At 35.1% G+C, this 23,772-nt stretch overlaps 3 protein-coding genes across 7 annotated transcripts in view; 1 reads left to right on the forward strand and 2 right to left on the reverse strand.

The window, feature by feature from the left end:
* Positions 1–1,933: 1,933 nt before the first annotated feature.
* Positions 1,934–6,000, reverse strand: LOC132095542 (transmembrane protein 169-like). Of its 2 annotated transcripts, XM_059500644.1 has the most exons (3): positions 5,943–6,000; positions 4,671–4,997; positions 1,934–2,987 (listed from the first exon to the last, which is right to left on the reverse strand). In XM_059500644.1, exons 2-3 carry the CDS (start codon positions 4,912–4,914, stop codon positions 2,371–2,373), a joined length of 861 nt encoding a protein of 286 aa, XP_059356627.1. In that variant the 5' UTR covers positions 4,915–4,997; positions 5,943–6,000; the 3' UTR covers positions 1,934–2,370. The 2 variants fall into 2 exon arrangements, with proteins under 2 accessions (XP_059356627.1, XP_059356626.1); XM_059500643.1 differs by lacking the exon at positions 5,943–6,000 and having other exon boundaries at positions 4,671–5,182.
* An 848-nt stretch (positions 6,001–6,848) lies between these two features.
* On the forward strand, positions 6,849–12,697 carry LOC132094806 (uncharacterized). 2 transcript variants are annotated; one of them, XM_059499438.1, is made up of 15 exons: positions 6,861–6,924; positions 7,018–7,073; positions 7,172–7,228; positions 7,330–7,456; positions 7,541–7,630; positions 9,481–9,668; positions 9,761–9,794; positions 9,882–9,966; positions 10,085–10,223; positions 10,316–10,365; positions 10,838–11,025; positions 11,485–11,617; positions 11,708–11,749; positions 11,837–11,867; positions 12,214–12,697. In XM_059499438.1, the coding sequence occupies exons 2-15, from the start codon at positions 7,025–7,027 to the stop codon at positions 12,357–12,359; spliced, it is 1,359 nt and encodes a 452-aa protein (XP_059355421.1). In that variant the 5' UTR covers positions 6,861–6,924; positions 7,018–7,024; the 3' UTR covers positions 12,360–12,697. The 2 variants fall into 2 exon arrangements, with proteins under 2 accessions (XP_059355422.1, XP_059355421.1); XM_059499439.1 differs by having other exon boundaries at positions 6,849–7,073; positions 10,316–10,351; positions 10,836–11,025.
* Positions 12,698–20,545: 7,848 nt separating this feature from the next.
* The window catches only part of LOC132095547 (mitogen-activated protein kinase kinase kinase 13-like), a 62,838-nt gene continuing 59,611 nt past the window's right edge, over positions 20,546–23,772 (reverse strand). For all 3 annotated transcript variants that reach the window (XM_059500652.1, XM_059500654.1, XM_059500653.1), the window contains 2 exons: positions 22,869–23,160; positions 20,546–21,436 (listed from right to left, as the gene is read on the reverse strand). In XM_059500652.1, coding sequence (XP_059356635.1) covers positions 21,335–21,436; positions 22,869–23,160 — 394 coding nt within the window. In that variant the 3' untranslated portion in view covers positions 20,546–21,334. The remainder of the gene's footprint in view (positions 21,437–22,868; positions 23,161–23,772) is intronic.

Below are 23,772 nucleotides of genomic sequence, written 5' to 3' on the forward strand. Positions count from 1 at the left end.
ACACTGCAGATATCTATAAAAAGATATAAAAAAAATAAATTTTCTTACATAAAATGAAACGTGTCCAGTGTAGATCAAACGTCTTTATAGAAATCCCAATATAGAGGCCTATCCTGTTATAATATAATCTGTCAGATTGTGTCATGACTATATACATGAGGGGTTTTTAGTATCACTTATGATAATCATAACAGTCTGCAGGACAAAAATCACAATGGATGTATTATTGTGGTGCATGACTTCATAAAGACAAAAACTGAACGAATATATATATATATATATATATATATATATATATATATATATATATGCATCAGAGGGTTAATAAACCTGGTGAGCAAGCAAAAGGAAAAAGTATATATATATATATATATATATATATATGACTTTCCTACATTAGGCTACTTTGTTTTTTAGCCAGTTAATTGCAAGTCATCTGTGAAATTCCTAAATTATAAATTCAGCAAAGCATGTTCAACGTGTTCAACAGACGCACAAACCAGACATGAAAATACAGGAGTACTCATTTTATTATCTTCTTTGAGCATCACTGCACAATATAAATGCAAGTTCAAACGATTAAATCAAAGAGAAACTAAGAAAAACGTAATGAAAAATTTACTAACCAACCTAATGTTAGAGAGAAGAAACAACAAATTCTCATAATGCATTTGATATGCAGTGATTTAAAAGGTTCTTTTGATGCCTCAGACACAGTCTTTGTACTGGTTATGACTCTTATGAATATAATATTTGGAATAATTGTCAGCCCCCATATACACATAAACCCACAACATTCTGCACATAATTTGCCCCTTTTGTGTTCATTTATTATATTCTCTGGGGCTCGTCATAAATAAAACTACTCACAGGATACACAGGGCTTCTCACAATCTCACAAAACATCTCACAGTTCACTTGCAGATGATTATATATGGCTTCATTTTACAGGGGGTTATGAAAAGCCTTTACTCCTCTGCTCTTTCCTTAACCCATCTGCTTTACAGAAAAAAACAAAAAACATTTTTAATATTAAAAAGAAAGACATGCAAACTGTTTAAAAAAATACAATAAATGAGCAAAGATTAAATAGTTTAGATGTACCGCATATGAAAGAATGAATGCCTTACAATATGAAAAAATGCTGTTAAAAACAACTATTTTCTTGGTGAGCAAGAGACTAAATAAGTAAAACAAATTAGAGTTTGGCCCAGGATCCAAAATGAATACCTTCCAAGTGCCAATAAAAAAATAGCAAATAATAAATATTTAAAATGTACCGCATATGAAAAAAGGACTAAATAAAAGTTTGGCCCAGGACCAGTAACACCACCCTGCATTACATCTGCTGAATGAAATCCAAACATTTGTAATGCACAAAAGTATGATTCATGTCCTCCACTGACCCAAGTGCAACTATTTGTTCAGTTCTCAGCCCATTTTCAGATGCATGACGTTGTTTTCCGCCTAATCCTGATTTCAAGGCAGATAGAATTCACAGAATTATAGCCAGAGAGAAATGCAAACATGACTCAGATGTGAACACAAGTGTTTCACTATACCCCAAGAGTCACAGAAAATTACAGATTTTGCAAAAGTTTATTTTAACATTTTTTACAGTACTTTGCAGTTCGCAAGTTCAATTCATCCTGAAGCATTTTTTTTTATGATTAAAGGAATAGTCGACCCAGAAATGAAAATTTGCTGAAATATACTCACTCTCAGGTCATCCAAGATGTCAGATAGCATTACATCACTTGTTTCACCAATGCATCTGCCAAAAACTGCATGTTCATAAAAAATAAAATCTATCATTAAGACGATTTAACTTTAAACTGTTGCTTCCGGATAAAATACAAGTCCTTAATCCATAATAACACTTCCTCCGATGAAGGAGAGTGATCTGCACCGATCAAGCATCGTTTACAAGCCAGAACAGCTCTAAACAAATACGTGGCTGGATTTTGATGAGAGACACAACAAGAGAAGGACGTTTTCACAAGAAGAAATGTTAATATGGATTATGAACTCGTATTTTAGCCAGAAGCGATGGCTTTAAACTCAATTCCTGGAGAGCCACAGCTCTGCACAGTGAACTGAAGTGGTGTGGATTATTGTGATGCATTTATCAGCTGTTTGGACTCTCATTCTGACGGCACCCATTCACTGCAGAGCATCCATTGATGAGACACTGATGAAATGCTACATTTCTCCAAATCTGACGAAGAAACAAACTCATCCTAATCTTGTATGACCTGAGAGTGAGTACATTTTCAGAAAATGTTGTTTCTGGGAGAACTATTATAATATATTATATATTAAAATGCAGGGCTGTGTAACCATCAGAGAAACTCTCATGATGATTTCTAATCACACCGAGGATGTTTGCTGCGACTTTCCTCGCAGACTCCCAGAAATAGTGTCCGAGTCCAGCAGCTCGACTATGCTGTACGGAGAACAGTCCTCCAATCCCAGCTTCCCACAAGCCCATCCGCAGAAACCCTTCTCCAGATCCCTGACCGACAGCCACCACTCGCTGAAGGCCCAGGACACCTGCACCACGGCCGAGTACAAGCCCAGCGACAGCGCCAGAGCCACGATGAGCACGGGGTAGAAGATGATGAGGAACGGGCAGACCGTGATCTTATGGCAGAACGTCCGCTCCTCGTTGTACACCAGGAATATATTGTACCAAGTGAGAGTACCGTAGTAAAACGAGGTGATGAAGGACAGGACAAAGACGAAAGGAGCGCAGGAGAGGCTCCACAGGACGATGTGGGGTCCCTGAGACAGACCGAAACCACACGAGCGACTCGATCCCTCGCGAGCGTCGCATTCGGCATCCAGACGCTCCTTTGACCTGGCCATCTCCTGCAGCTCTCTCTCGGTGAGCGTGACGTGGATGTCCACCATCTGACCTTTCTTCTTTCCGCGCGTGATGGTCCCCGTGAGCGTCACATAGCGGCTGTCTGGAGACACGGCCCAACCTGATGAAGCCAAGACATTTCATTTAGGATGAGACAGAATCCAGGAGGCTGCAGGATTTTTAATGCAATCCTCATTTGTGATCCTGGAGCACGAAAGCAGTCTTACGTCTCTTGGGTATATTTGTAGCAATAGCCAACAATACATTGTAGGGGTCAAAATGATCAATATTTTTTTAATGCCAAAAATCATTAGGATATTAAGTAAAGATCATGTTCCTTGAAGATATTTTGTAAATTTCCTACTGTTAATATATCAAAACTTTATTTTTTGATTAGTAATATGATTAGTAATAATAATAATATTAGTAATTTGACTTGACAGCTCACATCACGAGGAATTAGAGCTGCAAGATTCTTGATAAAAATATGCATAACGACACCAACTTTGCAACATTGACAGTTATTGAAATGAAATGAATCAACACTGAACTATAGTACTATCTTTTGTAGAGCTGCTTTACAGATGAAATTAAATTGGTTTAATAACTGAATAATTTTTAAACTTTAACACTGTTATTTTATCTTTTAAGATAAAATAGTTGACTTTTACATAAGTTTCACAACTTAAAACTTCTTCCCCACTTATGAAGAAATGGCATTTTGGCCCTGTCCAATACTAAAAAAAACCCTCCACTTTTGACACCTTTTGGCAAATTTTTTTTGAGAAAGGTTGTTGTTGTTTTTTTGGACATTTTTTATTTGCCAACAAAAATGTGATTATTTGTATGATCATTTAACATTATCATTAAGGGTCAGGAAGTGGGTGGAAATGGTGTCGAAAATCTAAAATAGGTCTGAATTAAACTTTACTAACTTTTGACTTTACTGTTCAAAACAAGACTTTTAAATGTTTTTAAAAGAAGTCTCTTCTGCTCACTGAGGCTGCATTTATTTGAGCAAAAATACAGTAAAAATTTTGAAATATTACGAGTTGAAATAACTGTTTTCTATGTGAATATATTTTAAACTGTAATTTATTTCTGTGATGCTCCGCTGTATTTTCAGCATCATTCCTCCAGTCTTCAGTGTCACATGATCTTCAGAAATCCTTCTGATATGATGATTTACTGCTCAAGAAACATTTCTGATTATCGACAATATTGAAAAAAGCTGTGACACACATATTTTTCAGCATACTTTGATGAATAAAAAATTCCAAAGGACAGCATTTATTTGAAATGTAAATCTTTTGTAACATCATACGTACAGTAAATGTCTTTACAGTCACTTTTGATCGATTTAATGCATCCTTGCAAGTATTCAATTCTTAAGTATTCTTAGGTATTAACACACCACCTGGCCAAAAAAAAGTTGCTGTCTAAATTTAAATAAGTATTTATAAATATTTAAATGTGTTTTGTATTCTGCTCAAGTTGCACTGAATTTCGGCATCAGTTAGGATTAAATGAATTATTGCAAAACATATAACATGCCAGAAACATATTAATCACTGCAATGATGATTCAATCCTAGACTCTTCAGTATTTTCCGTTTAAGGCCAAACGGCGACTTTTTTTCTTTTTGGGAAAGGCAGTGTATATTTGTTATTGATTTATAATTTGGAATCAATCTGAATTATTTTTTGTGAGCGAAACTGATTTTTACATTTAGTTTGGTAGTGGAGTGACATTGCTAAGTGGCTTAAGTGTCCAAAACCTTTTCTTACTAGATTGTACGCTTCACCTTCACTGCTGGGGTTGTTCAGAAACGTAGCTCCCTCTTCAGAGTTCCTCTCTCCAGCCTCGCTATCTCCTCCATGGTCTCTCTCTGGATCAGAGCGGTAGACGATGATGGACTCCGGCCGGTGCTCTCGCTTTCTCCTCTTCCTTCGAGTGCTGGTGCTTCCTTCATCCTGCCCTTCTGAGACCTCTGACCTTACAGACTCCAGCTGAGGGCTGGCAGACCTGAGCTGCTCCACCTGCTCCATGTTAGTGTCTCACAAGCTTTGGGAGGAGATACAACTTCAGAGAGACTGGAGAAGGCTATTTACTCCATCCAAACATGACAGGCCTGTAGGAATGAGAGAAAAACATGATGCACAGTTGATATTTGGCATGCATTCACTCAAACAGGAAACTAAGGAAAACATGACATTATTTTGCATGACTTGAACTAAAAGGTAAAACATATAAATGTATACAAGAGAGTTTATAAGAGTATATTGAGGCAAGATATCACTTTTTTTTTTTAAATCATACATATATTCACTGTTTAACAGCAGGTTCACATTGTGAAAACTTGCCCCAATTTAGTGCACAATGTGCATTGAATGAAATTTTATTGAGAAATAATATTAAGTAGATATTTTTTATTGAGAAATAATATTAAGTAAAAGTAGTAATTATAAATGTTGCCATGGAAGCTAACTTGAATAAAATAAGTGTAGGTCGAAGTAATAAAATGTCTAAAACTGAAATAAAGATAATAGAATTATTAAAAATAATAATAAAAATTACAGTAAAGGAACAAAATTGCTAATGCACATAACAATAATAAAAACAATCTAAAGGAGCAGCACATAACAAATTACTAAAACAAACAGGAATTTAAATAAAAACTGAAAATATACAAATAAAAGCTGATTTAAAATATTAATAAATTCTAAGAAGTACAGTATATAAAAATATTAAAATAACCCTGACATGAACAATAGCTTTACTGTAGCAAACATTAGCCCTCCGTTCATTCAGCTCTAAACAAAGACATGCACATGTACAGTACAGTAAAGTGTTTTAATAAAACAGCATATGAAACTAGAATCCCTTGATCAGAGCCCGTCTGAGATGAGTGTTTATTTTGATCGGTGTTGTGTAATGCCCGAGAGCCCTTCTCTCAGTTGATCGGCTCTGGGTTTAATCACACCCAAACCAGGATCTACTGTAACAAACGTCTTCTTCACAACCACCAGAAGCTCCTGCTTAATTCATGAGAACTGCATTTTTATTTCTTACCTACCAGATGCAGATGCATGAAATAACAGATGTGAAAACTCATGCGATGAAATGCTTAGCTGGGTTAGCTGTCCAGACTCCAGAGACAGATGCCTGGGCCACAGTGAACACAAGCCCCGCCCACAGAATCTGGAACGTCTCTCCTGTCCAATCAGACGACGCTAAATCGAAGCCCATCCTCTAGCTGAAGCAGCTGTGATCTCAGAGACGTGCAATCTGAATCTTGTGAACTATTTTCAATATTTTATTCTAAATATTTATTTTTAAATATCATTTTCTTCGTATTTGTGTTTATGTCTGTGTAATACTAAATATGTTTATTTATTTTAATAAAATAAATGCTTATTAAGTAAAATAATAAATACATGCAAATAAAAATGTACATAAAATGTTGTGAATAAAAAGTTTTATGTTACTGACTGTCAAGTCGTTGTAATTATTTATTCAGAAAACAAGTAACGACTCGTTTTATGACACGCTAACCAAATACTTAATTATTTACTTTTAATATTTTGTTTAGCACATACCATATTTATTATTAAATTTATTTGGAAATTCTATATTTTTTATTCTGATAAAGGATTATGTAACCTCGTATATCGTCAGCACAGTTGCCAAGTCGGCGAATATAGAAAATATTTTTGAAAAATTGTATATATATATATATATATAAAGTTGCGTGAAATAATCCCGGGTTGCGTTTTTTTGGGCTCATTAAAAAGAAATATGGATGCTTGTTAAAAAAAGTTTTGTTCCCACTTTGATTTTTGTAAAATAACTTCTGATTTTTACTTTTTATACAAAACATTAGTTTCAGTTTGATATGTTGCAGGCTCATGTATTGGTAATAAATAATTGATAATAAATTATCAAAAATACTGGGCTCGTTTTTGAAGCTTCGGTTGGTTTTTTGACAACAGAGTGACAGTTATCTCGCGAAGTAACGGACGCGCACGAGCTCTGTTTAAAATACGTCGAAACGCACAGTATTCGCCTTTCATACGCATATTTGCCTTATATTATATCGTAAAGGTTGAAAAATAGATCTATTTGAGTGATCAGTGTGCTATTTTTTTCAGGGTTTGAATGGAGGAGCAGACGGTAAACCAACTGGACAACCTGCTGCTTCAGTTAGGTAACGTAACGTTATTGAGAACGCTTCATTTCATCATTTGTTTACATATTCTGACGGGTTTAACTTGGTGTGTACTGTATACTGTAATATATAAACAGGTATAGAAACACGAGAACTTGCTCAGAAGAAGGATGACCTCAAACAACAAATACAAAGTAGGTTTTTAAAACTCTGGAAATATAAAAAGTTCTCAAAAAGTGGAAGAATCTCCCAGTTGTAAAGAAGGAAACAATTGCTCTGTGTTTTGTGTTTTTAGTTTGTGAGTCCAACATTCAAGAGAAGAAGGATTACATCAGCACAACTCACAAGACCCTCAGCAGACTCAGTGAGGAGGTCCAGCAAAAACAAACCATGCTGAAGTTCATCAAAGAAAACACTAAGAAGTACGGCTAGGTGCTGGGCTGACATTATTGTTATTTTCAAGTCCCAAAGTGAGTGTAATATGAATATAAATGTTCTGATATCAGTCTCCAGCGAACAGGACATCTGCTGCTTCAGTATGAAAAGACACTGGAAGCTGAGCTAGAGAAGAGACAGGACAGCTATAATCAAGACATGTAGGTCAAGCCTGACATATAGTCATAAAAATATTTCCTTTTCAAAGGGAACAGTTCACTGACCTCTTAGACAAAATATGAAAAAGTCACTCATCATATTTTTTGTTTAGTTTTTTATTGCTTGTATAGTCTAATATAGTTGAATCGAGACTTGTCATAGCACTTAAATTAAAATTAAAAATTAAAATTAAATTTATGCATTTAGCAGACGCTTTTATCCAAAGCGACTTACAGTGCATTCAGGCTATACATTTTTTACCTATCATGTGTTCCTGGGGAATCGAACCCCCAACATTGCGCTTGTTAATGCAATGCTCTACCATTTGAGCTAAAGGAACACTAAAATAATTACACATTACACATTAGCACTTGCGTATTATTGTCCTTTCGTTGGTTTTGATTGCATCTATTGTCCTCATTTGCACTGTAAAAAATAATCTGTAAAATATACTGTAAAAAATCGGCAGCTGTGGTTGCCAGAATTATACCGTAAAAATACGGTAACACCGTTGAAGGTTTAACAGTTTTATACCATAAAAAATACAGTACCACCGTTTTAGGTTTAACGGTCGTATATCATAAAAAAATATGGTAACACTGTTTTAGGTTTAACGGTTTTATAACTTAAAAAATACAGTAACACCGTTTTCGGTTTAACAGTCATATATCGTAAAAAATATGGTAACAGTTTTAGGTTTAACGGTTTCATACCTTAAAAAATACAGTAACACCATTTTAGGATTAACGGTTGTATATCGTAAAAAAATATGGTAACACCGTTTTAGGTTTAACGGTTTTATACCTTAAAAAATACAGTAACACCGTTTTCAGTTTAACGGTTGTATATCGTAAAAAAATATGGTAACACAGTTTTAGGTTTAACGGTTTCATACCTTAAAAAATACAGTAACACCATTTTAGGATTAACGGTTGTATATCGTAAAAAAATATGGTAACACCGTTTTAGGTTTAACGGTTTTATACATTAAAAAATACAGTAACACCATTTTAGGATTACGGTTGTATATCGTAAAAAATACAATAACACAGTTTTTGGTTTAATGGTTTTACCTTCAATTTACATTATAATACCGTAATTTAAATGATATAATATTAATATACTGTACCAACTTATTGAAGTACTGAAATCTGTTTTGTACCTTTGTAATACACTGGTAACCACCAAAAGCAGATGATGATGAGAAAGTGACGTGATGAAACAAAGTCCATCACAAGCAGCTTTTGAATAATAAGATACATAGAAAGTGCACAGTGTCATTCACACAAGCACTAAACACCATCATGGTGAGATTCATTAAACTGAAATATGCAATAAACATTAATTTAATAACATTATATCTAACATACAACCCTAATAAACATAACAGCTAAGAAAAAAAAAGAAGAAACATAGTTATTTCAAAGAAAAAACATCAAATTCTAACAAAATTTGAAATGCAACGTAGAAAATTCTCACAGTTTTTTACAAATAAAACCACAGTCATTTTTTACTGTGTGGATAAAAGCGTCTGCTAAATGACTAAATGTAAATATAGTGAGAATATCTATAGGAAAAAAAACTCAGGCCAAACATTAAAAAAAAAGCAATTTGGTGGAAATTCTGATGCTGGTAACATAAATCGATGAGATAGCAGATACTTACATTAAAATTATATAAATACTCACTAATATGTCTTAATAAGATGATATTTGCAGTAAGTGCATGCGTGTAGATTATGCGCAAGAGGTTTTTCAGCAATCATGTGTATAATTTATAGGCTTTGGAAAGTCAGATATCAAATATGACACAGTTCAAGGTTTAAAGGGTTAAAGATGCTTGGTCTTTGAAGGAAAATCTTCCAGGAGAGAATGGAGACCTATAGGAACGTGTTTCAGCAGTATAAGGATCGATACTGTCAGAACTTGCTCGCTCAAAAACTGCTGAAGATTCAAGGCGAGAATGAGGATATCGAGAGGAGGATCAGAGCAACCGAAGAACAAATATTGGAGAAAGAGAGAGAACTGATGGCAGCGCTGGGTAATTCACCTGTTTCCTCCTTAAGTACATCCAAAAAGTTGAAAATAATTTTTTTTAAATGTATTTATATGTCAGATCTTGTGTTTTGATAGGTGAAAATGAGCCTGTCACTGATGCTGCTGACAGGTATTTTATCTTCACAGCAGATTATTATTATTTTTTATGTCAGCTTAGTGGCTGTTTTAATACACATTCTTTCTCCTATGAAAATAGTAAGTTTCAAGACAATGACGTCTCTCAAATTGAAAACAGGGAGTCATTTGATGAAATGAAACCTCATCAAGACCTCATAATGCAGGTACTGTTCTTCTGCTGTTCACTGCAGCTAAATCTACTTCAGAAATATTCAAACTGGCTGACTTCTATTGGAAAATTAATATGTTGAGACATGGCTCTGTGAATTCTGTAACTTCTAGAGGCCTGAAGAATATGCAGATGAGCACATGGTTGCTGAAGGTCCTTCTGAGGAAGACAAGGATAAAACAGATGAAAGTGAATCTCAAACTGACTCATTTCACCACGGACTATGGACAAGGACCGGAGAAACTGGAGAAGGTAAACCCCAGCAAATATTAATAAATTGAGTGTATCACAAAATAAACCTCAATGAGCACACACACTGACCAATAACAATCCTTTCATTTTAGATCAAATGCAAGATGTTGATCAGAAGCAGTCAGAGGAGATAAATGAACTGGTACAGTTGAAACACAATAATCACCCTCACAACTGATTTTAAATTATTCATATATATACTACTGGTCAGAAATAGATGAGTATTTTCTGTATTTAAAAAAAACTCACTTATCCTAAACTTTTGAATGGTTGTGTATCACGGTTTCCACAAAAAAATATGAAGCAGCACAACTGTTTTCAACATTGATAATAATCAGAAATGTTTCTTAAGCAGTAAATCAGTATATTAGAATGATTTCTGAAGATCATGTGACACTGGAGACTGGAGGAATGATGCTGAATAAATCACATGAATAAATAAAATTTTACAGTATATTCATGTAGAGACAGTTTTTATATATATAAAATAATAATAATATATAAAATATATAATATATAAAAAACAAATACTGTATTTTTGAACAAAAATATTAGCAAATCTTACTTAGTCCAACCTTTATATATTCCTATATGATCTGTTTGAATGAATGCAGGAGGGGAATATGAATGTTTCATGTGCTTCTGAGCTTATTGTGGAAGTGTCAGAGGAGGAAGAGGAAGATTGTCTGGAGGTGAGCACAGCAGATGCTCAGGAGGACACAGTGAATGAGCGTGGTATCTGTCCTCCACCATCACCGGCTAGAATAAAAGCCATGCCAACCTCCCCCACCTTCTCTCTAAAGTAAGACCCATTTACCCGTGTTTATGATGAAGCATCCTGTGCCTTTATATGCAGCATACTGTCACTTCCATTAGTCTGAAGTCAACATTTGCAACCCATTTTACATCATGCACTTCTCAGGGATGCACCTACATTTACTTTTATTCATTTAGCAGATGCTTTTACCCAAATCGACAAGCGATTCATCTTAAGTAGGCAATAATTTGAGAAATATAAGGTTTCATGAGGTATATAAGACATAGTGAATTAAGGAGAAGGAGATTTTTATTTCATTTTATTAATTGCAATTCATTCCTTTTTTTTAAATTGCACAACAAAAACCTGCACAAGAAGTGGTTGAGTGTATGTCAACCAAATAGCATTTAGATGAACTTATATCTTGATTCTATCAATGCATGTAAAATTTATTAATGAATCTAGTACTAGTTTGAGACCGATAACTGTTGGATCTGTTAACAGCAACAGTCCCAGTTCCTCACCTGGACGGCAGGAGGTCTCAGACACCAAGTCGCCCGCTTTTGTCTTTTCCATGAATTCTGGTCCAAGTACACCTGCGTTCTCTAAGCTGGGCTGTGATTTTGCTGCAGAAGAGGTGAACTTCAGAAGACTGACACATGCATCGTTTCATCAAAAAAAGCTTCATCGTTTCATCTGTGTGTATGTTTGTGTGCTTATGTTGTAGGCATCTCCTTTTACCTTCACAAGCTCCTATTTCAGCGACAGGGTATTTATGGAGGAACTCTGATGTTTGTAATTATGTTTGAACATTTTAAATGTCTGAAAGCTGATTCTGTGTTTCTGGTGGTAACAGAAGTCACCAGGATTGGCACCCAAGTTCTCAGGTGAAGAACGAACATGAGTAATATCTAACATCCAGACCTGTCAAGAATATAGCCATGCTCTCACAAAAAAAGAGTGTGTGAAAGTTGTCACTGGGGTGGTACCTTTTCAAATGGTTCACCTGTCTACTTAAAAGGTCCATATTGGAACCTTAAAGTTACACATCTGTACCTAAAGTGGATCTATGTACTAAAGCATATATTTTGAAAAGGTACCACCAGTTACAGCTTTTGTACCTTTTTTTCTGACGACACATTGCACACCAACCACAGAGAAAATAGATTCAATAGATGAAAGATTAAACCTTTTTATGCACATTTACATCCATTAATATGGTTTCTCTGTAAGGTTTCCTGTTCGATGAAGCCGAGAGTCGTCCAGAGGAGTTTTCCTTCTCTTTCGGGACGGTGAGCCCTCAGCAGAACTCCTCCACACCGGACACGGCAGGTTCTGCGGATTCATTTCCATTTTCATTCAGCTTTGGAAAAATGTAACTTCATTAACATGAATCTCATTTCTATAGCTTTACTTCAGAAATGTGTTCAGAGGTCTATTAGAGTCTGTTGAAGTTCAGTTCTAGATCCTAGATTCGTTCAGATGTGTTTGTGATCCTGGTCATTTCGTTCAAGTTTGTTTTAACATGTGATTCACGATATTTTATTTACAAAGGTCATTTGAATGCATGATTATACTAGTTAAACTTGAACATTATAATTATTAGAAAATGAGAGGAATGTTAATTTCATGAATGAAGTTCTTATTAAATGTATTTGATGCTACATAGTAACTGAAAACATAACAATGCTATCTTCAAAGTTCAAAAAAGTCTTTCTATTTGTTTTTCCACTATTAACAGTACAACACAGCAAGTTTTTTTATATATATATATCTTAATATATATCTGTATCACAATACATCAAACCATTTTATGTTGATGAATGATCCACGCTACAAACTGGAAATAGAGAAGATATAGTTTATGTTTATGAATTTAATAAACTCAGTTATAATTATACTGTTAGCCTTCAGTAAAAACACAGGTCTATAATGATTAAACACACACACACACACACACACACACACACACACACAGATATATATATATATATATATATATATATATATATATATATATATATATATTCACACTGATATAATTAAACTTAATGTTCCAATAAGTTTAAACTGATTTTAACATTTTATAAAAGTGTCCATTATCTTTTGAGTCACATTCTTACATTTAATCAGTGAATTAGAATAAGACGACATTTGGGCTGTTACCAAGAAAATTAATTCAACACAGAAGCTGCATCTGAAGTGGCATTTAGATGTGTATATGAAAGACATCAATGTATTTAACTGCAATTACAAAAGCATAAGTAATGTTTTGATATATTAAACATAAAATTTTATATACTTATATTTGAAATGATAAAAAGCACTTTTACGCAGATGCTTGTCTGTGTAAAGTCACAAAAACAGGCCCCTCCCACGATAATTTGATTGACAGTAGTGTTTCAGCACAGACTGGTGTCTTCATCAGTTTGGTAATGTTTCACCGCCAGAGCAGATGCAGACAAGAATGACTCCTAAGTGATCAAAGTGTTCTGTTGTTGGATGTGATAATGAACATAGCAGTCGTTATTTACTTCCTACATCTGATCCGCTGAAGACACAGTGGATTGCGTTTGTTTCTGAAGGGAATGAACCCCTGATCTACATAAATCTGTCTATGCTCATGCGGATCATTCGTGATCCAGCCTCACCTCCAGAAGAAGTGAGTTTAAGGTTTTTTTAATGAATCTTTGCAAATCGCCTTTACTAATAATGTGTTTATTAGCAAGTTTCATGATGAATGCAGCTAGAGTAAACAATCCTTCAGAGAGCAGCTCAGAAGAGAGGGGCGGAGTCAGCAGAGCTCATTAACATTTTAAGGAAAATGCTACAAAATGGCTTGCTCTGAAAAAGAGCCGTTTTTTACACTACCATTGCGAAATGTTTACCAAACCATGTTAGAGACATTTCAATAAAGTAGTCATATGATGCTGCTAAAAAGAACATTATTTGGTGGAATGAAATGTGTTTATATGGTTTAAGGTTCAAAAAAACATTATTATCCACATACTGTATATTATTGTTTCTCCTCTATGCCCCGTCTTTTCTGAAACGCATCAATTTTTACAAAGCTCATCATTCTGGAAAGCGAGTTGTGCTCTGATTGGCCAGCTATCCAGTGCGTTGTGATTGGCCGAATACCTAAAGCTGTGATGGAAATGTTACGCTCTTAACATACTGTGATGCCCTGTCCAGCCAGAGCGATGAGACATAAACATAAAAACGTATAACTTCTAGGGGTGTAATGGTATGTGTATTCGTACCGGACTGTTTCGGTACAGGGCTTTCGGTACGGTGCACGTGTGTACCGAATGACCGAATGCAATATTTTGTGTGCGGAACATAGGTACATTTTCGTGTTTCCAAATGAACATATTAAGTGGCGGAAGTCTCCGTGTTCAGCGCAAATCCCGCCCTGCAGCTGATTCTAAGGCTGGTGACACACTGTCTGCGTGGCGTGAGTGTGACGGCTGCTTCGAGTTTTCTGTGTCTTTACACACCAGAATTGTGCCTGACTCGGCGCTGGCGCGCTGCTGCTACTGATGGTGACAGAGGGAGACCGCCGACAGACCAGGATCTTGTCTTCACGACAACAATATCTATACTTCATGTTAAGCATAAATATAAAGCCTACTGATAAAGGACACCGTCAACAGTATTGACGGTGTTTGACAGGTGCAATATGCCAGTGTGTCACCGGCCTAAGGTTTTCAAAAGGCATCACGCGAGTGTGAACATCACTACAAATAGGAATAAAACGATTGTAATTCAAACGCAGCCTTTGCTCTTAATTCCGATCGGTCCAATGCAATAACGAAATCTGAGCAGGTCTCAAAACTGAAACTGTTGATGCTGCAACTTTACACTTTGGAAAAGTTAAATATATGTTTTAAATATGAGCAGGCCTACAAGCTGGGATTGGTAATGCTGCACTGTAATCAGAGTTATTTATTTATATTTTTCATTATATTTTGTTATATGATATTGGTGTATGATATTGGACAGAGTATTTTATTTAGTGGAGAACTTTGCAGCAGTTTTTTTTATTTCTTATTCTTTTTTATTTTATATAGATTTTATTAAAAAGTATTTAAAAAAACAAATTGTTAAAAAAAGTTTAAAGTAATAAACAACCTGCAGTTTAATGTTTGCATTTCTTTCCCTTACTGTAGCGAAAATGAACCGAACCGTGACTTTAAAACTGAGGTACGTACCGAACCGTGATTTTTTGCGTACCGTTACACCCCTAATAACTTCAGACTTATGTGCCTCTAGAAGCTTCTGTTCTGCAAGTGAACGTCTCTTTATTGTTATTTAGTTTTCTTTTTATTTATTATATTAAACAAAAAACCTTGCTATGTGTACTGCGTTTAAGCCGAGACTTGTTATAGCACTTGTATATTATTTCTCTTTTGTTGTTTTTGGTTGCTTCTATTGTCCTCATTAGTAAGTCGCTTTACATGTCTAAATGTAAACCGTAACCGAAATACAACTTTAAGGGATGCTATAACCTAGAAACACTCTGTGCATGCTGGGATTGAGAATGGTTTGTTTTACACCTTATAAAAAACACATTAAAATACTTTCAAATCAATTGCATTATAAAACAAATAAGCTATATATATATATATTTTTTTTTAATTAGGAAAATACACGTTTTTTTTCTCATTGGTTTCAGTCTGATTATCTCATCCTCTGTAAACAGCAAATGCAATATAATTTGTGAACTTTGAACATGCAGTGCACAGATATGTTATCTGCCACTTAAACTCTGTTCTGTCTCATACTTCATCAGAGGTGGGTAGAGTACCCAAAAACTGTACTCAAGTAAAAGTAAAAGTACTTCTAGAAATATTTACTCAAGTAAAAGTACTAGTCTTGAATAGTTACTTGAGTAAGAGTAAAAGAGTATCGGATAAAAAATCTACTCAAGTAGTTAGTTACTAGTTACTTTGGGTCATATATACTGAGCCTATTTTTATTTAGATATATAGATAAAATGTATGTAATGTATGTGTGCGTGTATAAATGTATATATTTCATCAGCCTTTACTCCAATTTATGTAATTTATTATAAAACCCTGTCTGTTTAAGTAACAGATATAGGTGTCATGCCATAACATATTTTTAATATGACTGACTTTATATTAAATGTGAATTTAACATTGAAAGTTAATGTGATATAAATATTGCTACTAATCTTTCATTGTTCAGAAAGAGAGCAAATAACATTTACATTATTAAAGATAATTTTCACTGACAGTCTAGATTTCAATCACTCTCAGAAACTCCCATTAAAATCACTGAAACTGTTAACACTGTGAAATCAATATCTTAATTAAAGATTCGTACACACATCTGCACTTTGTTGTTTCTGCGAGAGAATTCGCCAGAAAGAGGTATTCAGTCAGTGAGCGAGTGAAGGAAGCACCGGCATTTTAGCGATGACTCATCTGAACGCCTCTGATTGGCCAATGCTTTAATAAGCTCAAAAGATTCATGTGTGATTGGTTATAATGCGCAGTGCTGTATAAACGCATCTATCTCTGGCTAAGCGCCAGCAAGCAATCACAGATCTGAATTTAGCAGCTGATGAGACTTGCTGAACGTACTCGCACCGGTGTGATTGTATTAAAATTAATAAAATCTTAATCGGCTATGTTTTGTCTTTTGGAAGCTGCATTCAACTTGACTCCCCTCTGTTACAAGCCACACACGTACAACAAACTAATGTCACAGTGGTATCGTGTACTGTAATCGAATGTAGCCCAAGTTATTACCTGTTAAACAGTAGACAGCACACGCGGTGTTCATCTAACAAGGATCTCCATCGCTAGCAAATAATAACCTTTGCAGATTTCAATTCAGTGCAGTTCCAGCCACGTTTTCAACGCTCTTTCTGTTCTTAAACGTTACAACTCCGAGTGAACCACTTCAGACGCTCAGCGCGTGCGGCAGGGAACTGAACGACTCATTCAAACTGATTCATGAACCAATTCACTCGTTTGCCAATTGGTTTGATCAAGCCTTTGAACAGAATTGACTCAAAAGAATGAATCATTCGCGAAAGGGCAATCGCTCATTGCCCAGAGAAAAGTAGACGGTGCGTTTGGCGCGTTTTTCCCCAAAAATTTACTCAAGTAAGAGTATAAAGTACCCATCTTTAAATATACTCCGAAAAGTATTCGTTACCCCAAAAAATTACTCAAGTAAATGTAACTCGTTACTACCCACCTCTGTACTTCATACATAAGTCAATGGGCATGAAATACTGTATTTATTGCTATAATCATGGATATATACAGCACATTTGAAACCTCTCGAGTCAATCTAGTCACAAGATCAGAACAGAAAGAGCAGAGGCGGCAGAGTTTGGTACAGTACAGCAGTGTTTATTCCATGCAGTTGCTCTGCCTTGATTTTACAAGTCACTCCTGTCGCACTGTACACAGGCTATTACAGAAATCATCAGGATTGGTTGATCATAACACCATTCAAGATAAAGGAAAAGGGCCGAGACATGAGTAAGAAACAAACTGGAAGGAGGAAAATGAGCCCAGAGCTGAAGATATTCTGCACAAAAATAGTTCATTTTTAAATACCTGTATATGTAGTAGCAATTAAAAATGGTTAACATGAATAAGGACAGACGATGGCAGGAGAAACGGTACGGTTCATACTTTCAATTCTCTGTGATGCAGCCAAAGAACTGTATGACACTGGAATTATCTTCACAACCAGAACATGTGCGTGTCATTTATTACAACGATTAAATGTGAACCAATTATCTCTTGCTAGAAACGATGGTCTACGAGAATGACATCTGAAAAGTGTTCAGATACACAATAAATGTCCAGATACCCCCCCCCCCTCGTTTTCCAGAATAACAGAGGTGAAGAAAATATGGAAGCTTGTTTCTGCCACATGAAATACAATTCTGACTTTTTTTTTACATCACAAATCTGATTTTTTTTTATCAGACATTTTTTTTAAAACAAAATTGATTTTTTAAAATTTTTTAAAATTTTTAAATTTTTTAAATTAAATTTTTACAATTAATTTTTTAAATATATGAATTAAATTTTTTAGAAAAAACTCAAATAGTTTATATCGTGCTATTCTGACTTTTTTTTATTTTATACAATTTGCAATGATTTTTTGCAAATCATAAAATATACAGTATATATATTTTTCAGACTTTTAATTAAATAAAAAAGTATTTATGTTTCTTTCTCATGGCAGAAATGGGCTTCCATAAGAAAATGTCCAAATGTTCATTTCTATTCTTCAAGATGCCATCTCATCTCATCAGTAATACTTCTGAAGACAGTTCTAACATACATGAGACTATTATGAGATGAAGAAACAGAAATTAACAGCTAGTGCTTCAAAATAAATTAATGATCGTGTAGACCAGCTACAAAAAAAAGAAAAAAAAAAGAAAGACATTTTTAAATTAAATGAAAATCGTAATTTACAGATTTGTGGTGGCGCTGTGGCCGGAAAGACTTCATACATCATCATACTTCATGCATCAGTCACTAAAAACCCAGGCCTGATCTTTAGTGGATCACGTAAACAGAGAGAATGAGGTTGGTGTGTGTTTTCGCTTCGCCTTCGTTACAATTAGTTCTCTTCATCTAAACACACCTTGTGTTTTTAGCACGTTACCATCACACTGAACAGTAATGACAAAAATTCTACAGTAATGGCTTATTCTGCCCCTTGTAGACATGAAATCAACATGAAAAGCCGTTCACAATCCATTTCACTTCTGCTATCTCTAATAGTTCTTGGTGAAACTGGATTTTTATCCATCAGACATTGATCGAATAGTTAAAAATGCGTGTTATATACCAGAACGGAGATAAAAATGAAAACCAAAAACAGTTTTCAAAAGCCTTTTGCTTTGTTCATTTGCTGCAAACTCACAGCATTTCTCATAAACTCTAGTGTTTTAATGTGGAAGTGCGTCTTGCAAGGCTTCTTTTAGGAAGATTTCGGAAAATAATAATAATAATAATACCATTCACAGTTTACTTCACATGCCGTATCCGGTTCAGAAACACATCCGGCTGCATTTACTGATGATGAACCAGGCATTTTTACTAGTGCTATAACATCTAGATCTAAACACAGGGTAAATAAGAATGCAACAATTAAATATTAGACATGCCGGATGATGCAGTGTCCCTTTCGTAAGGAAACGACAAATAAAAACACATTAGCGAGGGAGAATTTACACACAGACTACGTTTACATTAAGATTTAATCCAGTTTGTTTTGTTCACAAAAATTATGGATTTCAATGCAGTGCAGAATTTTCCAAATGACCGAGACGAGACAAACAAACTACTTTTTCATAGTGGAGATTCATTCGCACTAAAGCACTGAACCTGAGCACAAACCAGCAAAAAGCACCGGAGTACTTCTATTTCTTGCCTTTTTCTTTTATACTAAAAAAATAATAATAATAATGAACTCAAGTCTGCAAAAATAGGTCTTTTACAAAGCACCTTCCCTCCACCTGGCATCTGTCCAGCCTGCTAGACAGTCATCCTGAGCCAATGATTCTCCATGAGCGCATTATTGCTGATTAAACAAACCAGCTCTGCTTCCTTCAACATGTTATACAGACGCTTCAGAGGGATGCTTTCACCAAAAATCACAATTCTGTCAGCACTTGTGTTGTCCCAAACTCATCGAACTTTCTTGCATGGAACACAGACGTCAGTCATATTGTGATACTTTTATGGTCCTTGCTTTTGGTCGTTTTGGAGCTTGATGGGTTGCATGGAAGAAACTGGTTGGAACAACATGAATTTAACACTCGTTTTTTTGGGTTTATGATCCCTTTAACTCTACAGGGACACTGCATCTCCAGAACATCATCACTGCTGCTCAAAAAGACTGGAATAATTACGGTTTTTAATGTTTTTGAAATAACTCGTCTGTTGATCAAGGCTGCATTTATTTGATTGAAAACACAGTACAAATAGTGAAATATTATTACAAGTTAAATCAACTGTTTTCTAGGTGAATATATGTTAAAGTGTCATTTATTTCTGTGATGCACAGCTGAATTTTCATCATTAGTCTTCAGTGTCACATTATCAACATTTCTAATTATTATCAATGTTGATAATATTTCTGTAGAAACCATAAGATAAAAAAGAAGAAATTAATACTTTTATTCAGCAAAGATGCATTAAATTGATCAAAAGTGACAGAAAAGACATTTATAATGTTATAAAAGATTTATAATTCAGGAAAAAGCTTGTTTTTGCTAAAACACCAGTCAAAATTGTTTTCATTATTGATAATAATGACAACAATTATTCATAATTAAGCACCAATAATAATGAAGCAGCGAATCAGTATATTAGAATGATTTTTGAAGATCATGTGACACTGAAGACTGGAGGAATGATGCTGAAAATACAGCTGCGCATCACAGAAATAAATTATATTTTAACAGATATTCACACAGAAAACTGTTATTTGGAATTGTAAAAATATTTCTCAATTTTACTGGATTTCTGATCAAATAAACACTTATTTTTTTCAAAAACATTAAAAATCTTCATCTCTTTTGACCAGCGGTGCTCATCATAATTTTTCACGTCAACATAACGACGACAGAAAAAAAGAAACTCTTTGTGGATGATGTCAGGCCGAGCGTCCGCTCTCTCCGTCCGCAGCGTCTCTTCAAACACAGTCCTGAGATGAGGAAAAAGCTGCTCGGGTTCACGTCGACACTGATTTGAGGGTTCAAGACGTTGTTCCTCTAGAGCAGTTGTTCTTTGACTTCCTGTGCGTCCGTAATAAAGGCGAGCAGCAGCAGTAGCAGCATTCTGATTGGCTGATCAAATGCCAACCAAGCAGGCATGCTGGGATATTCCCACAGGTCTTGGAAGTCAAAAAAGGGCAAACGAAACAAGGAAGGACATTGTTCCTGCTGGTGCTCCAACTAAAGTTTCCCTAAAGGGTGTCGTTTCTGTAAACTCAGGACGTAGCAGGTGGCCAGAGCGGCTCCCATCATGGAATGATCCTCAAGATACGCACTTAACACTTTCACTCACCTTCCTACAAGACATATATATACACACACACATCCTTCACAATCACCTTCTGACTGGGTGAAATCGAGTTGTCGTTGTTCATCGAGTTCCTGATTTCGTTTTGCGTTTCCTCCGGCTCGTAATAAAATAAATAATGCGTGTTACTCTAGCTACATGATCAGTTCAGAGGAATCTGCCTGAGATGCTCAGAAAGAGAGAGAGGTGGATTATGGGAAGGGCTGATCAGACGGTCAGGTGTGGATTATTGCCGTGTTTCCTCCGAAGTCCGGTGCTCACCACGATGAAGGTGCGCAGGGCTGCTTGTTCCTAATGGTGGCGTCAGAACATTCCGCATCCGACGTGTCACAGTCGGAATCTCCGAAATGCAGCGGATTCTGAGAGAGAGAGAGATGAACAAACAGGAAGTTCCATTTAAGATCATTATAATAGGCTTAATAGCACATGCACATTTTAATTTCACTCTCCAATTAACGGCAATTTCGCATTATTCAACAACAAAATAAAACTAGAACAGACCATTTATTAACAATACTAATAATAAACACCATGCTATATGCCTGTAACTTACACAAAGTTTAGGTATACAAAACTGAAGATCAGTAAAAATACAAATAATTTTAATTTTAGGTGTGCGTTGAGCCTTATCAGAGATGTGATGAAGATGGAAGAGTCATTGCATGAATGTTTTTATTAGCCTATCAAGCTGAAGCGTTGCGGTGTTGTTCATATAAAATACTGCAGAAAAAGAGAGCATCAATGTGGAGAAGATCTTGTTTACGTCAAAACTGAAACCAAGCCGTTCACACAGAACTCATCATTTTCTAGAGGGACATCTATCACCGTTACACTCGTGTCTCACACTTTTGGAAAGCCATGTAAAATGAATGCAAGTTCAACTTTGTAAAACATCTCTCAGGACTTTATGGTGGGTTTTTTCCCCATCCCACTGCAACTCATGCTTTTAAATGAAAAATGTACTCCGTGTGATTGGCTTTCGCCTTTTTGTATTAAACTATGCATACATTTATGATGCTGTTTTGTTTAGAATTGGTTTATAAACATTATTTGAAACATTATGCACTTTTTTTTCACAGATAGTCATGTTTTCTTATGCTTTGAATAAAAGTACATTGGTAATATTTAGCTCGATGCGCCCTCTTGTGGCCTTTTTCTTTCACCCTGACTGAAATTATGCATTTTAAATTAGAATATAATTTGAATTTTGATAATATTTTAAAACAAATTATGTATTTATTCAAATTTTACTTTACTTCAAATACACAGCATACATAAAAAAAAAGAAAAAAAAAAGAGAGTAAGTCTTTGTTTTTATTTAAAACTATCCCAAACATTTTTTTAGTAACTGTTTATGTAATTGTAACTGTTTAATAAATTAATTGCTTAATTTTCTTAACTTAATTCAATCATTTTTATTAATATTATTAAATATTAAATAATATTTAATTATATTGCTTTTAATTTACTAATATATAAAATAGACACTATTTCAGTAAGTTTTATTTTGTTCTGATTTTAACATGATTTATTTGGTTTAAAAATGACTCCAAATATTTAATTCACTTTTTTGGAGATTTTATTTTAAATTATGTATTTATATATCATTGAGCATTTCATTTGATTGTTTTTAAATTATTTATTTTATTTTAATTTATATTAGATTTTTTAATCCTGTATTGATTTCAAATGATTAGCTTTTCATATCCTCATGAACCCTCAGCGTTTCCCGATTTAAATGCAGTGTTTGAGAGAAGAATGAGTTTGGATGAGATGAGAGCGAGCGTTTACCTCGTAGCTGTGCTCATCAGCACACAGCTTGCCCAGAGAGATCTGGGTCTTGACCCGGCGGACGGCGCACTCTTTATCGGACAGACCGTCAGACTGCGTGGAGATGTCGATGGGGATCTCAGGCGTGTGGGACAGGAGCTCGTCCAGATGCTCCTCCTGACTAGCGCTGAGCTGCTCCAGCGGACCGCTGTGCGAGTGATCGCTGGTGTTTCCCTCCTCACCGTCAGACACCGACAGGTTCTCCGAGCTGAAGGTGGAGTACGACTGGAAGCTGCTCATGCAGCGATGAGGTCTAGAAACAGAGCAGGAGGAAAACAACATTTGTGACCCTTAAATAGCCAGTAGCAATAGCCAAAAATACATTGTATGGGTTAACATGATCGATTTTTCTTTTATGCCATAAATACAAGTTTACTCGTATGGTGCTTTTCATGAAACCAATCGTTGCAAAGCAGCTTTACAGAAAATAATAGGTTAGTATGTTATTAGTTAGTTACAAATGACACGTAATCAAATACCATGATGATATTTTGTACATTTCCTACTGTAAAAATATCAACTTATTTTGATTAGTAATATGCATTGCTATGAACTTCATTTAAAAATTTTAAAAAGCGTTTTTCTCAATACTTTGATTTTTTTTTGCACCCTCAGATTCCAGATTTTCAAATAGTTGTATCTCAGACAAATATTGTTTGATCCTATACAAACCACACATCAATGAAAGCTTATTTATTCAGCTTACAGAGGATTTATAAAGCTCATGACCCTGACGACTGGTTTTGTGCTCCAGGGTCACATTTAAAGTCTTATTCTGTGGCTAATGGTACAGAAACACACATGATTGAATCGAGGCTTCTGGGGAATGGTGACGGGGATTATTAATTTCAATCATCAAAGCAGA

This window comes from Carassius carassius, chromosome 19, assembly GCF_963082965.1.
Source record: "Carassius carassius chromosome 19, fCarCar2.1, whole genome shotgun sequence".
Taxonomy (NCBI): Eukaryota; Metazoa; Chordata; class Actinopteri; order Cypriniformes; family Cyprinidae; genus Carassius; species Carassius carassius.

Coding starts and splice junctions, on each gene's coding strand:
- LOC132095542 (XM_059500644.1), bottom strand. CDS start 4,914: ATGGAGCAGGTGGAGCAGCTCAGGTCTGCCAGCCCTCAGCTGGAGTCT. Junction 2,988..4,670: donor GAACAACCCCAGCAGTGAAG/GTGAAGCGTACA, acceptor TGGCTTCATCAG/GTTGGGCCGTGTCTCCAGAC.
- LOC132094806 (XM_059499438.1), top strand. CDS start 7,025: ATGGAGGAGCAGACGGTAAACCAACTGGACAACCTGCTGCTTCAGTTA. Junction 7,457..7,540: donor ATCAAAGAAAACACTAAGAA/GTACGGCTAGGT, acceptor TTCTGATATCAG/TCTCCAGCGAACAGGACATC. Junction 9,795..9,881: donor GTCACTGATGCTGCTGACAG/GTATTTTATCTT, acceptor CTATGAAAATAG/TAAGTTTCAAGACAATGACG.